Here is a 15,294-nt window from a genome sequence, read left to right on the forward strand (position 1 = left end):
AGGTCTCTTCTGGCCCAGTGTTGCAGGGCTTTCCAGGCACCGCACGTTGACCTGGCTGTTCTGGGATTGTGACAAAGTGGTCCCTTGCTAATCAGCAATCGCTGTCAGCTGGAAGATGAGAGGGAGGCAGGTTTCAAAAGCTATAATCCTTGCCCTGGGTTTGGCTGGAGAGCTTGGTTTGTATCCCATCCTGACTCTTCCCCACAGCTCCCTCTGCTCGTGTCCTGCTCTCCCAGCCTCTCCTGTCTCCCGATGCAGAGCTGGGCCCAGGAGTCATCCTTGGTCCCCCTTCCCTGTCCTGGCTTCTTGCTGTGGTTTCCATCGAGGGGCAATCGCCACTGGCTGCAGAGAGGCGTGTGTGATTCGTCCCTGCCTGCCCAGAAAGGCTGTCGCTGTGAATCCTTTGAATGTTAGTGACAGCCGCCTCTCTCCATGGGCATCTGAGGATGGGCCATGAGATTGACTCATCTGTCCAGGCACAGAACGCGTGGTGGTTCCAGGGCGCGAGCAGCCGCTGCCAAAGGGGCCGTGTGCGGCTGTTTGCTGGCTGGCAGCTCTGGGACAAGGCCGTGCATCCCACCAGGCGTGCTGCCTCTTCAGTCTGCCTTCCTGCTTCTTCAGGGCTCCATTGGGAGCCCAGCACGTAGCTGTGTGGCTCCAAAGCCACTTCTCTGATGTGTGGGGGTTGGTGGCTTTCGTGGGTGTGACGTCTCTCTGTGTTTGGATGACATTTTCCAAGGTAGGAAAGTGTTACGCCTCCTTTCTCTGGCCACTTGGCTGCAGGAAACTCATCCCGGCTCCAAAGGGGCATTGCTCCGTGAGCCACTCCTTGGCACAGGATTGTGGGCATATCCTTGGATACAAGGAGACCTGATCTGAGCATCAGCCCTAGACTCGACCTGCCCTGCAGCGTCAGCCAGGACAGAGACTGAGCCTTTAGCGAGGGGGCACTCGGTTCGGTCAATCTGTAAACTCTCCCGGTGGCTTCTAAGCTGCCAGATTCCTGCTGGGAGCAGAGGTGCTCACCCCGCCAGCTAGGCGGTGGCGTTTCCAGCCTGCTCGGGGGCAGCAGTTTCCCCTGGGAGCTTGTCAGCTCTGTTTAGTGGCTCCAAGAGCTTCTGATTGTTTGAACCTGGAGCTTGCTTGAGTTCTGCATGTTGCTGTCTGTAGTGATCCTGAGGAAAGTGGACGGGGGGCTCCCCCACAATCCCAAAGTAGCAAGAAGAGTTTTGCTAAAACAATTCACAACATCATCGTTAGCAGCGCTGACATGTCACCAGGGAGCTTCAGCTGGCCGACCCATTGAGCCAAATGAGTTCAGGACCCAGTTCTGCGCCTCAGACTCAGACAGACACACAGCCCTGCACGAGGGTCAGGTTGGACTGATTCTTTCTGCAGCCAGAGGGGCTGGGAAACGTCTTTTAATGAAGGCTTAAAATCTGCACAAACTGGTGGGCTCAGCAAATGCGGCACCCAGACATGCACTGAGCCCTTATCTAACATGCATTGTTCCCTTCTCCCCAGGAGTTATAACCAGTCCTGTGGGCTGGACGGCCCCATTTCCTGCTGCACGCTGGATCACATTCCTCTTGTCAGGTAAGAGCCCACGCTGCTTGCTGTGAAGGGAGGAGTGGGTGTCCGTGGCTGTGTGTTTGCACATCCCTGCCAAGCAAAAAACGGCCAGCCAATCATCAGTGGAGCAAAACCAGCCAGGCAGTCAGGGAAGAGCAAACAAGCTGCCTGCCCCTCCCCCCCACTGGTGCAGCCCCCTGGATGTTGGCAGTCAGGGCAACTGCCGTGCTTACCTGTGCCTGCGAAGCGGGCCTGTGCACATGTGGGTGGGTTGTTCCTGGGACTGCCAGGAGCAGCGCCTCCGTGGCTTGGCGCACGTGACTGACGACTTTCTCTTTTGCCCAAGGTGGCAGAGCTCAGCTGCCTCGTCTGTGGCCGGGAGTGCCAAGCGCTCATTAGCCATGAGCTCCCAGCCCTGTGTGCCCTGCCAGCACATGGGGCATGGAAAGGGAGTGAGACAGGAGCCAGTGGGTGGGAGGGGAATGGCTCAGCTTTGCCTGGGTGCTGATGCCACCCCTTGCCTCTGCTGGGGCCCGGAGAACAGCCCGGAGGGGGTGCTGAGAATGGAGCGTAGCTGGGCAGGGAGAGCAGGAAGGGGCTGGAAGGAACTGACCCGGTGTGCAGAGTCTAAGCTGAAGGTGCTCTGCTGCTCATGTGACTCGGGAGCAAAGACTGGCACTCAAGATCGGAGGTGCTTCCGCGTGGGTGCCTGGGGGTGCTGGCGCCATGGGCTCTGATGCTGGAGAGGTCGCACATCAGTTGGGCGAGCCCTGTGCTGCAAGGGGGGGTGATGGTCAGGTCTCCAAAGCAGGGGGAGGGGAGCGGGCAGCTGGCAGAATCTGCGTTGCGTGGGCCACGGGCGTCACCCCAGACACGAATCCAGGCTGGATTCCTCCTGGTCACAAACAGGGTCTTTATCGAGGAGCCGGAAGGGAAACACTCCAGGACAGGTGGTAGGGTCAGGCTGAAGACTGGAGATGCCTCCCTGGGGCTCTGCTCTCCCTCCACAAACTCCACCCCTGCTTTATTCAGTGGGGGATCCAGGGAATCCTTGTGCGTCCCTGCTGCATTTGGGGAGGGGGCTGCGACCTGCCTCCACCTGTGTGCTGGCGATGACTGGGATTGGCATTGCCTGGGCACCAGGCAGCAGGCAGAGCAGGGCCCAGTTGTGCCAGAGGGTCTGGAATGGGGCAAGCAGAGGAAATGGGGCTCCAGGGAATGAAATCCTAAATGCAGTTAGCCGAGGGAGGAGTGTGAGCGCCCCCAGCTTTTCTGCGGCGGTGTGTGCGTGGTGAACGGTCTGCATGGAGCTGGTCCGAGGGTGTCTGGTGGAAGTGTCTGTGTGTGGGGTCGATGGGCTTTGTGCAGGGCTTGTGGCCTGGATGGGGTGCACATCTGGGGGGGCGGGGTGGGCGTGCTGGATGCATGGAGTGGGGGTCGCTGGGAGGGTGTCTCAGGCATTTCTGGAGTGGCTGGAGTGCCTGTAGAAAGGGCCCCCGAGCGTGTGTTGGTGGCACGCTGGAGGTGAGTAGCGTCTGTGTGCTTGTTGGGCTGTGATGCGGGACAGGGCGGGCAGGAGGCTGGCTTGTGCAAAGTGGTTTCCCCTTCGGTTCTTCACTCCGGGCTCCCAGCCAGACACAGCCCCTGACATCCCGCATGCCCCAGGGCCTCTGCTAGGCCAGGCTGCTGCCCAGGGAGTCTTTGTGCCGGCCCCTGCCATGCCTCACAGCTAGTCCTGATCGGGGGGAGGGGGGACGCTGCTGTCTAGAGGGAGGGGTGCTGGCCAGTGCCTAGAGCCTCCACCAAGTGCTCCCCTGTGAATCCAGCCTGGCCCCCGCATGGTACCCGTGCAGTGTGGGGTGTGCTAGCTGCGAGCAGCCCATCCCACTCCAGCCCCAGTGTGTCCCGATGAGACTGCGCCCTGTGCCCTGCCAGCACCACAGCCCCTAGACAGCCAGGAGCACCATGCTACGTACAGGGCAAACGGCCACGGCTCAGCTGGGGGGATGGAGGGAGTGATCCTTGGTCCAGCCCCAGAAACATGCCACTGAGACAGCAGGGCCAGAGCTGGGCGGGCAGCTGCCCCAGCTAATGGCAGTACTGCCAGCAGGCCTGGTTCCCTTGGCACGCCTGGGCTAGTGGCCTACACAAGGCCCGGTGACCTGCGGCATGTCTAACAGGCTCTGTCTCTTCTCCACAGCAAGTGCGGCACCTTCCCTCCGGAGAGCTGCTTCTTCAGCCTGATATGCAGCCTGGGCTCCTTCATGGGTAAGTCTCTGCTGCTGGCAGGCGGGGATGCAGTGCTGCAGTTGCTCTGCCAGCCCCCGTCCCATCTGCAGGGCCCCGTCTGGTGGCCGGAGGGGAGAGGGGCTGAGCCGCCAGACTCTCCCTGACGGCTGGTGGGGGAGGGTGCTGAGCTGCTGGATGGGGCCACATGGCCTCCTTCCCCACAGCAGCTGCTTGCTTTGCTTGTGCAGCACGGGGGAGTCGACTGAGTTGATCAGACCCAGATGCACCTGATGCAGAGCGTGGTCCTGTGGGGTCAGAACCCCAGCCCGGGGCGTCTCACGGAGCTCAGACATGGGACAGCCCACTGGGGAGGGTGGGGGTGGGCAGGGACTGTGATGGGGCCTGCAGGGAGAGGGGGCGGGCTAGGGGGAGAGAGCCTGGCAGGGCACAACCGTCCATGTAGGGAGGGGACATGTGGGGAGTGGCTGGGAAGGGCCTGTTTGCATGTCAAGCTAACCGGACCCAGGCATGCCGTTCGTGAGAGGGTCCTCCAGCTGGGGGCTTGCGGGGGGCTGTGCTGCCTTCGGGGAAAGGGGGGCAGCGGGGCTACTGCCCAGCTGTCCTGGCCTTAGAGACATATCCCCCAGGGCTGTGCAGGACCCCGCTGCTCCTGGGAAGTCAGTGGGGGGCGGGGGACATTGAGGGGTCTCTGGCCCTTGATCCCTTGCGGCTGAGTCATGTGGTTTTGCTCTCTGAGTTGAAGTCCAGGTCAAGTAACTTCTGCAGGCTGGCATCAGTGTCCCTGCCCCCCGCCCTTGCAGCCCATCAGAGCCCTAGTGGCCCTGGGAGAGCAGCTGGCGGGGCTTAGTCCCCTGTTGGGGCGAGTGAAGCACATGGACTCGCGGGGCCTGCTCCATCTGCAGCGTTTCCTTTGGCAGAAGCGAGGGTTTCTCCGGGTCATCCTTAATGGCGAGTGCTGACTGCCAGGATCTCCAGGCACGAATGGCCAAAGGGGTCCCAACGGCCACCCTGCACCCACAGCCTCTCCTGGGGGTGCAGGGCGGGGGCACCGGGGTGAAGAGATCCTTGTCTCCTGCCCTCCAGTGGGCTCTGGGAGGGGAGATGTTCCAGCAGGGGAGGGTGTGTTTGACGGTGCGGCTCCTTTCCATCACCTAGTGATGCTCGTTGGCCTGCTGAGATACGCCCATGTCATCGAGTGCTGCGGGCCGTCCCTCCTCAACACCCTGGGGCTGGCGGCTGGCTGGATCTGTGCTGCCGGCCTCACTATGGTTGGCAACTTCCAGGTAAGACACCTCCTCGGGTGAGGGGGGGCAGACGAGTGTTCGGAGAAGCCAGCGCAGGCATCTAGCCCAGCCGCCCAGCCCACTGGCCCAGCCGTGTGCCACAAGCCTCCTTACTGGAACTCTTGGGGCAATTTGATCCATGCACAAGTCGGTTGCATCCTGCCTATGGGGATGAATGGGGCATTCCCCTCCCTGGGGTACCAATAACCCCAGAGGTGTTGAAGCTGCAGGCTCTGCTCATCCCCCCTGCTGCTCGCTCACTTGCTGTCTGCTCATGCCGCTCTAGGTGCTGAAAGCAGGCTGCTCAGGGTTACTCCCCGCTTGCCAAGCGGTGTCCCAGCGCTTGTATTTGGTGTTTCCAGCAGCCCGGGGAGTATCTAGGATCCAACCCCCACCGCTCCCCATTTTCATGTATCTTTTCAGCCCTGAAAGTATTTCCTTTCTTCTTCGGCTCTGGAATTCGCCTTCGTTTGCTCACTCCTCGTTCGAGGCCCAGACTAAGCTGCCAGTCTCAGCTTGACTCTTCTCTCGTAAAGTAAATATTTGCGGAGTAACACTGCTCAGTTCTCTCTGCTCGTCACCAAAACCCACCCATCTAGCAAAGCAGGGGAGCCAGCCAGGGGCTGCGTTTCCCAGCTCTCAGGGGGGTCGAGTTTCAGCCTGCATGTTGTATTAGCAGGCTGGCTTAGCATTTACTATAGGCATGGCAGGAGCGATGCCGCGTCTAGGCTGAGCGGGCTGGAGGAGCAGGTCCTGGGAGACGCCATCTCGCTGTGAATGCAAGCATTGCCAGATGGGACGTTGACCTCCAGATCCACACAGGCCGCCCATCCCGGCTGGGAATCTAGATCCTAGAAACCAGGGGTTGATCTTGAGGGGAGCAGATTCCTCTCGGCCCCAGGGGTGTACCCGTAGGTGGAAGTATGTAAAATTTGTGAGGGGTCCCAGGAGTCTTGGGGCAAAGTCCCTAGTGGGGGTATAATGGGGAGAGCCTCCTGTGCTGAGGGCCTGGAGGGTGGATCCTTCCAGGTATGCAGGCATGGCAGAGGGGCAACTGGGCCAATTTGAGTGGCCCTGGCACCCCGTGCAATGCCACTCAAATCTGGGGCAGCTGGGCAGGTACCTTGGGCTCCCTCTGTAGCAAAATCCTGGTTGCACTCGTGGCTCAAACGTGGGCGGGGCTGGGCCCAATTTCCAGGACAGTGGTGGAGTCTGAGCCTCACAGGCCCATGTAACCTGGTGCTTATGGCCTGTATCCTGGCTTTTGTCACAAACTCAGCTGAGGTCCTGCAGGGAGCGAGGGGAAGACGGCCCCTCCCTTGCCCCTTGGCTGAATTGCTTTGCACTAGGGATGTTAGCAAAGGCACAGTCCAAGGTTCCTTCCCATTGGATTGTGTCACTAACACAATATTTGGTGCTCTGGACTCTGGGTTTTTTCCTCTGTGTGTTTTCATCAGAGATGCAGGGCTGATAAGATGACCTGGGTGAGTGGACGCTGTCCTGCCCTTTGGGGCTGTCAGGTCAGCAGGGATTACCCCACTGTGCTCTTCCACTTCCCTCCGCGTGATGGGCCTGTGCAATCTCCATTGTAGGGGAGACTGCTTCCCCACAGTGTGCTCTGAAGTTGAAAGCCAGCAGAGGGAGTGGGGCACAGGCAAAGCAGGAAAGAGAGTGCCTCTCTTCAGCTGATGGCTCTGCCAGACATCAGGAGACTCTTGCACTGGTCAGAGGAGGCCGGTGCCAGGGGAATGGGGCAGAAGGAGTTCTGTGCGGTTGGCTAGGAAGGGCTTGAAAGGGCAGCTCTGTGCAGGACCCTGAAAATCACTGGGCAAAGCAGACAGCTCCCGGAGGGCCTGATCCTGTGAGGAGCTGAGCCAATGGGAGTTGGGAGCGCTCAGCACACGTCTAGGAAATGGCTCTGAATCATGACTCAGATCTTAGGTGCAGGGCGCTCTTCTAGCATGTCAGGCGTGGCTGGGGTGCGATGGGATCTGCTCCCTCTGGCTTTGGGCGGGGATAAGCCCTGTCCCTGGACTCGGCAGGAGGCCAGGCTGCTCGGAGCCCTCTGCACTCAGCTGCATGGTTGCACTTGCTCCATGCAGGTATTCAGGAGTTGCAGGCGACGGGGGGGCAGAATGCATCAAAATCAGCCTGGGGACTGAGTGCCAGCCAGTGCCCTGGCTCACAGACCAGGGCCCGGCAGGGGGCGGGAAGGCTGCAGAGGCAATGTGCCCGATTCTTGGAGTGGGCAGCCCCTTCCACGTCCTGCCAGAACCCAACCATGGCCGGGCCATCTGCGCCCTGTCTCGCTGTCCCCTGGGCAGAGCTATGTAGAGCTTTAGTTGGGGACAAGGAAAATGGGATGAAATGAAGGAATTTCCTTCTACCTCAATAACGGGACCCAGTGCCACGTATTCCAGTCTGAGGGGAGGTGTTCTCCTCAGGTGCTGGGGGGTTAATGGCCCATCAGAGAAGGGAAGGTGGCCTAGGGGATGAGCCACTGGGTTTCGAGTTCAGTTCCCTGCTTTGCCACAAACTCTGCGTGTGACCTTGGGCAAGTCACTTAGCCTCCCTGTGCTTCAGTTTCTCCATCTGTAATGTGGTGGGAATGGCACTGCCCTGCTTCCCAGGGGAGCTGTGAGGTTGGATGAATGGGTGCAAGAGGGGGACAAGGGCTGGGAGGAACTGTGGGTGGGGAGCTGAGATTCTCCCGCAGCTTCACATCCTGGCTGGATGTCACTGGTGCTCCTGGCTGTGCACATGGAGGGGGTGCCAACCCTCTGGGCTCTGTAAGCGGCTCTTTCTCTCCCTCCCCCCAGAGGAGCAGAGCAGATGAATCACGGATGTGTGTGTTTTCCATCCAGCGCCTGCCAAGGGTGGATGTTTGCTCCTCCCAAGGCAATGCCAGAAAATGTGTCTGGGCAGATGCTGCTTTTCGGTGCCTGCGATCAAGCCATCATGGGGGAGGGGGACATTTACTTAAAGGAAGGAAAATGCTTGCCTTGGCAACCCCCCAAAAGCTCTTGGGGATGATGGCCTGGCACTAGGTCTCTGGGCACACCCAGCCCTGCGATGGGCGGCTCATAACCAGTCGCCTGCCCAGAGCAACTGGCTTCTCTCCTTTGCCTTGTGCCATAGGTTCCCGCTTCACTGCCCAGGAGGATGCTCGGGTGGCTGTATCCCGAGGGCACAGCTCAGCTGTCTGCAATCCCCCGACCCAGCCTTGCCCTGACTTGCTCCTTGCCACAAGCCAGCCAAACACACTGTGTGTGTCTGAGCCGTGCAGCCAGCCCATTGCAGCTGGGAACGTGCAGTGGCAGGGTGCCCCCTGCCGTCGGGAACGCTGCCCTGCTTCTCTGGTGGTGTTGCCACTGCAATGGCTAACCCGACGAATCTGTGCAAACATGGATCTCCACCCAGTACAGAGGACAGTGAAAGGCACCTTAGCCAGATCTGAGAGAGACGTGTTTGTTGCCCCAACCTGTCCCACAACTCCCTGCTGAATCCATTGTCAGGCTGGACTCAGCTGCAAGCGCTCTCTGGGGAAATCCTGGCACCTGAACGTGGGGAGCCAGACAGCTCTGCATGCGAGACCCACTCCCAGATGCTGGGGACTCCCTGGAGAGGGAGAGCTCTCCCTCCCGCACCTTGGGAAATCAGATCCCAGGGCGCCTTAGACTTCAAGCCTCACATTAGAGCAGGGGAGAGAATGTGTCTGAAACCTGCTGCTGGGAACTCTGGGTTCTGCTCATGTTGCGGACCTGGGATGCAGAATCTCAAGCATGCATGCAAGTGACGTCGGATGCAGGGAGCCCCACGCTCCCAGATGGGGGGGAGGAGGGGTGTGTGTGTGTGTGTGTGTGTGTGTGTGAGAGAGAGAGAGAGAGAGAGAGAGATCTGATTGGGGGACTCAGGGCCTGCAGAAGGTTAGAACCAGAGTGCTGTGAACTGTAGCATCTGGCTGGTGTCTCGGAGCGGGACACTGCGTGTGCCCTGACCCGGTTGTTTCTGTCTCCCAGGTGGACTATGCCAAGGTGCTGCACTACATTGGCGCAGGTGTGGCCTTTCCTACCAGCATGCTCTTTGTGTTCCTGCAGTCGGTTCTGACTTACCGCATGGCAAGAAGCAGGGGCCATTACTGGGCCGGCCACTTGCGCAGCCTCCTCACCGCTCTGGCCTTCATCACCCTCATCTTCAGTATCCTTTCCCTGGCAATGGTGTGTGGCTAAGAAATCTGCAGCTGGGGGGCGTGCAAACGTTGGCAGCTGGAGCGCTGCGAGCTGGGCAAAAAATCCAACAGCTCAGACGGGACCCATGGAACGTACTTGCTCACGTGTGCGCTGCACAGAGTAGCCCAGTTTGACTTAGCTCCGTGTCTGTTACACACACGCCATCCTCCAACTGCCAAACAGCTTTTAGTCCAGGTGCCGGGAGAAATAATAGCAGAAGGGGGCCTGGGCCTGGGCAGGGACCTTGGCTACTGGGCTGAGAAATGGGATGGAAGGGCCCTGATCCGGGGCGGGCGTTCCAGCATAGAAGGCTCTCTCGATGACGGTGAGGTTGAGCGAAGCAGAGGAGCGGAGGGGAGGGGGCGTGGAGGGAAGGCAGAAGTCTGTGGTCACACACTAAAGTTTACTGGTTGAAGGCAGCCTCGAGCTTTGCTGGGGAATGGTGCTCACCCCTGGAGCAGTGGGATTCAATGGGATGTTTCAACACTCCTGTAAAGGGCAACCCTTGCCCTACTGCTGGCAGATTGTAGCTGCACTGGCAAACAGCCTTGTGAGCCCATCTAGCTGGTTGCAGGGGCAGGCATCTAAGGGGCTGGATTTAGGTTCCAGGCTCCTTAAGGTGTAGGTTCAAATCCTGCCGCGTCACAACCTTTTTTTTATGGCATTCGGTAAGCTCTTGGAGGCAGGGACTGTCCTTTGGTTCTGTGTTTGTACAGTGCCTAGCACCAAGTGGTCCTGATCCATGACTACGAATCCTACCTGCTTCTGTGACACAAACAACAGGCAGTTGCAGTATTTTGAGCCTTCAGCCCAGGATAAGCCAGCCAGCTGCAATGTTATTTACTGAACATCCAGGTTTAAAAAAGGGAGATGGACAGAGCTATAAATGTGTTCTGTGCAAACACAGGCGAAAACCCAGCAGGGTCGCTGAATCAGAGCTGTGCAGTGAGGGGAAAAGTGAGGTGGAGTTGGTTAAACTAAGGCACTTAGTGGGCAGCTAAATTAGCAGGCGTTGGGATTGACAAAAAAAGCAGCAGGAGGGCTGTCTGGGGGAGAAGAAGGGAATGTTGTGTTAGCTGGAAGAAAGGCCATTCATGTCTAGGCTGACACGGAAGAGGGTTATTTGGACGTAGGTCATGGACAAAATAGGAACCAAGGTGATGGTTCGGTGCAGCTCCAGAGCCCTTGGGTGGGATGGGAAGGGAGATCAAGAGACTCCAGTGCAGATACAAGAGGTCAGAGGGTAATGCACCGACTAGGAGACACAACACGCTGGAGACAGCCTATGGCTTCAGAAGCTGCTGTAGATGGGATGGATGGAAAGGAGGCAGTGTGAGCTGGGGGCACCTAGGATGCAGTGATCATTCTGTGGGGTTGGAAACGCAGAGGAGGGTCCATACCAAGGGAAGGGACACAGAATACTGAATGTTGGGGGCTGTGAAGCAGGCTGGAAGAATGTTGGGCAGGTAAATGGGATGCACTCCCAATACCAGGGGGAGGCTGGGATCCAAGCTCCGTGTCAGTAAATCCCAGGACGGCTAAAGGGCAACGGAAACCAATGTGGCTGAACAGGGAGGTGCCAAGGATTGGAAGGAACAGGCAGGGCATACGAGGACAGGAGAGGAGGGTTGGAGTCAGCATCGGGCACTGTGATGGCTATCATTCTCTATAGATACCTGGCCGAGAGGAGAGCAGCAAGTGGTAAAGCAAAGAGAAATGGCAAACACAGCTGGAGAGGCTTGTGGGGTACAGGCCCTGGTGCGAGTGACCTGGGTCATTACCCCGCTGGCTGATTGGTGAGCTCTGTGGGCCTCTGTGTCCAAAAAGTATAAAACTGACATGACTGAGGCCCCCATCCCAGCTGTCCACAGCTGGAGCAGGCTGTCCAGATCATACTCTCTTCCCATCCTAGGGGTTGGTCCCTTAACAGCAAAGTTGCAGCACATGGGAGATATTCTGAGGGACTCTTGCATTGGAGCTAGAAGGAACGACACAGGAACGAGGCAGCTGCAGCTTGGAGAAGTGGTCTCAGATAGCAGTAAGGGGTTTCCCTAGGATTGCACATCACAGAAGGAAATGAGTGAGGAGGAGAAGTGGGAAGCACTTTCTGGGAAGTCTCTTCTGTTTGATATCCCAGCAGGTGCAGATCTGTCCAAAGCAGATGAAAAGCCAGTGGCTGAGTAGCATAAAGAGACTGGCAGAGCTGATGATAACAAGGTTAGATGCAGGTAAAGGTGTTAGAGGGAGTGAAAGCTCTGTGCCTTGGTAACCCATGGAAGGGAGCAAGGCGCATGCTGAGACGGATGTGCCCGGCATCAGGAGGGCTCTGAAGTGGCAGCTGAGCGCTGTTGTTGAGTGGAAAGCGCCACAGAGGAACCAGGGTTTTAGAGACCAATGAGTTTCCCGCCTCTGGGGTGGAAATTCTCAGTGGGGACAATGACGGGGAGGGGAGCATCAGGACACGCCCAGTTCAATGAATGGGGGCAAGAGAGGGGATTTGGGCACCCTGACTACTCCAGTCACTAGGGCATGAGACTCTCACTCTGAACGTTGTGGGTTCAAGCCGCACCTGGGTGAGACTGGAATTGCTTTAGTGCCTGATGGGTAGCCAAGGAGCTCTGCAGGCCCAGGGTAATTAACAAGGAGAAGAGGGGCCCAAGGCAGGAGACTGAAGGCTGTAATGAGGGGCTCACGTGCCAGCATGTGGACAAGAACTAGAGGCTGGAGTTTTCAATAGGGCCTCAGGGTGTTAGGCACCCAGCTGCCCCTGAAACGCAATGGGATGTGGGTGTCTGATTCCCATAGGCTCTTTTGAAAATCCCAGGCTGGGGCCAGGCGGAGATGTGGCAAAGCCTTGATGGAGAAGGAGGGCATTGCCAGCCGGCAGTGGGTAACTGGCGGTAGAGACGGCGTGAGGACTGGGCAGTATGCCCTGAAACGGCTGAGATTCTGGACTGCTGGGACCGGGCCCATGGTTGCTCCTTGCATCCCGAGGTGCCTTCTTGACCAGAACAGACTTAGTGCTGGAAGGATCAAGCTGGGATGATCATTAGCTCCCCACACCTCCCATGCAAGTCCCATTCCGCTCTGGACACCGTTTGCATGGGGCCTGGCCCTGCAGCTCGTGGGTTTATATTCAACCCACCAGGACCCCGCTCTGCAAATTCACTCCAAAAGGCAGCGTTCTGGTTCCTGTTCAGTGTCTCAGGAAGCCGCCCCAGCAATAGCGAAGCGAGCAAGGACAGATTGAGAGGAGCTGCCAGAGCCACAGCCCGTCAGCAGCCCCTCAACGGGACTGGAGAAGCTGAGGGTCGCAGTGGCTGTGTTACTCTCACGCTTACCAGCAGCTGCACCCAGTCCAGTGCCTGCTTCGGCTCCCACTGACATGAAATGGCAGTTCTGCCTCTCAGCTCAGTGGGAGCAGGATCGGGCCCGTTGTCGGCAGACCCCTCCGGGAGGCAAGCCGGGCACTTGGGGGTTGGGCATTCCCCTGTGTCCGATTCCAGAAGCGATGCTCTGTTTCCTACAGAGGCTCTCAGTACATCTCGCGCTCACCCAGCCTGGCCTCACATGTCTGGAGGAGTTGACAGGCGGCCCCCCCCCGCTTCCTGGGTGGCCTCCTGCAGCTGCCTGGGCCACCTGACCTCTGGGGAGAGATGCTGGGGCCTCTTGCTGTGGGTTGTGGGTTTCCTTGACTGCGTCGCCCCCCGGTGGTGTGTTCTTCATCCAGGAGAGTTTTGTGCTTCAGCACGTGGCTGCCCTGTGCGAGTGGATATTCATCATCAACGTCCTGGTCTTCTACGGCACCTTTGCTTTTGAGTTCGGGGCCATCTCCACAGACACCTTCTTGGTCCTCCTGAAAGCCAGCCGGGCTCCGAAGAGCTACAAATCCGACAGCAGCACAGCCAGCTCGCCGCATGCCCACAGCCACTCCGAGGGCCTGGCCATGGTCTGAGGGGATAGGGCCTCGTCCCTGGAGAGCTGGGATGGGCAAATCGGCAACACCAAAAGCCCAGACGGTGCCAGTGAACTCTTGCCTTGAACCAGGAACTCTTGCCTTGAACCAGGAACTCTTGCCTTGAACCAGGAACGTGTCCAGGAACCAAAGCGCCTCCAGTTTTTGGGCGGTGAGGGGGGGCTGATCCTGACCCTGACTTCACCTCCTCTTCTGACTCATGCAGACAATGCACTAAGGACATATGTGCCCACCCCCCAGCATCACCAGTGCCCTTCACCGGGAAGAAGAGGGACCTTTTATTTCCCATCAGATCTTCTCCTACCAAAGAGATCTCCCTACCGGAGCGGAGAGGTGCTAAAAGGAGGCAGTGGGGAGGGTGGGAGTATATTGGACTCCTAGGTGAAAGTAGGATTAAGGTATTTGATGCTCTAGCAGCTCCAAGGTTATCCTTCCTTGATGGTGAGACACAGAGACAATCAGAGCATGAGCTGCTCTTGCAAAGAGGTTTGTCATTGCCTCCGGGCCGGATTTGGGGAGGGGAGTCTGCCCTGGGAGAAGGCACCTTGTCCACCAGGGGAGGAGAGATGAGGCAGAGATGATTACTCCATTGGGGGAAGAGGGGGGGAATTGAAAAGGGCTTGTTCTGTAGGGAGAAAGGTGGGAGAGGTGGCAGCAGAGAGAGGGGCCGCCATCTGGGACCACAGCTGGTACGAGATGAGGAATCAGGCAGTTTGTCTGCTGAGATACCTGAGTCCTGAGATACAGCTAGGCCTATTTGAGAGCCTGCAACTCCCCCACCCTGGCTTGGCTAGACCAGGAGCAATGGGAGACCAGTACCTGATCTGGCCAGGCTGATGAAGGGTGACCAGATGGTTGGAGCCAAAAAGCAAGGTACGTTTCTTCTCCCGGCAGTGTTTAAATCATGCTGGCACAAAGGCTCCATGTCTGTGGTGAGAGTGAAATCTGTAGCAGTCTGGGTCTTTTACAGCAGGCCCTGTCCCGTGGGTCCATGTGGCCTGTGCTTGATGGCTCCACAGGAGTGTCTTGGAGAAAGCAATCCTTCTGGGGTTACGGGCTTGTGCCACCTCCTCTGGAGTTTGGGCTGATGCAGTACTTTCATTTTAGGGGGTCCCTACTTCCGTGGGCTCTTCTCAGGAACACCCCTCTTGTACTGACATGCTTCCTGCTTGTTCTCAGCCCAGGGGTGACTTCGGTCAAATGCTTTTTGAGGCATGGACCCACTTTTTGCCCTATGTTTGTACAGTCCTGGGCTGTGAGTGGAGCTCCTGTCGTCCGATAAATAATAAGTTAGAGAAAGGTTTTAATCTGCTGTGTGGCCATGCTGGAAATCTTCCTCCAATCTTCCCCATCTTCCCTCAAGTCTGCCTAGATTCAAACATAGTTCTTTGTAGTAAATAGTGCCCCGAGACCCGGCGTGCTAGGGGCTGTGCCCATACAAAAGCTCGGTCCTGAAAAGCTGACAGCGCTTTGGGCTAGGTCTGACATTAAAAACTTCACGCTCCTCGTAGTGCTCAGAGAAGAGAACGACTTTACCCTTCTGTAGTGCTGTGTAAGCACTGGTTCTCCTGTGCCTGGCCTCTCGTTAGAGAAGTTCAGGGCACTCCCAGCCCCTGGGAACGTAGGTTATCGTCATTATTGCCATGTTATACATGAGGGACGTGGAGGCAGAGAAAGATGACATGGCAGATCCAGCTGTGACTCAGCACATGACCCATCTTCCTTTCCTGCCTATGCCTATAAAGTGCCTTGGACACATTGTAAAATGCGTAGGAACACGGCAGTTGTGATTGGAAACTGCATGCTGCCTACAGGAATGCTTTCTGCCCTTCATTACAGTAGACCAAGGTGTATGTCATCTGGTCTCCTGAGGCTGATCCTTGCAAGACCAGGGGAGGAGGGCCTGGTGGGAGTTAGCCTCAGAGGCGCACAAGAATGAATGTAGCAGATGTGTATTTTTTCCCCTTGTCCCTTAACAGGGGAA

General features: G+C 57.8%; 1 protein-coding gene across 1 annotated transcript in view; it reads left to right on the plus strand.

Moving 5' to 3' along the window:
- Positions 1–392: 392 nt before the first annotated feature.
- Positions 393–15,294, plus strand: part of NFKB2 (nuclear factor kappa B subunit 2) — a 37,828-nt gene continuing 22,926 nt past the window's right edge. Inside the window, exons 1-5 of the mRNA XM_067536950.1 lie at positions 393–409; positions 1,525–1,596; positions 3,773–3,840; positions 4,978–5,105; positions 9,125–9,322. Coding sequence (XP_067393051.1) covers positions 408–409; positions 1,525–1,596; positions 3,773–3,840; positions 4,978–5,105; positions 9,125–9,322 — 468 coding nt within the window. The 5' untranslated portion in view covers positions 393–407. The remainder of the gene's footprint in view (positions 410–1,524; positions 1,597–3,772; positions 3,841–4,977; positions 5,106–9,124; positions 9,323–15,294) is intronic.

The sequence above is a fragment of the Emydura macquarii genome, unplaced genomic scaffold, assembly GCF_026122565.2.
Source record: "Emydura macquarii macquarii isolate MOO-44397 ecotype Brisbane River unplaced genomic scaffold, CSIRO-AGI_Emac_v2 contig_67, whole genome shotgun sequence".
NCBI lineage: Eukaryota > Metazoa > Chordata > Testudines > Chelidae > Emydura > Emydura macquarii.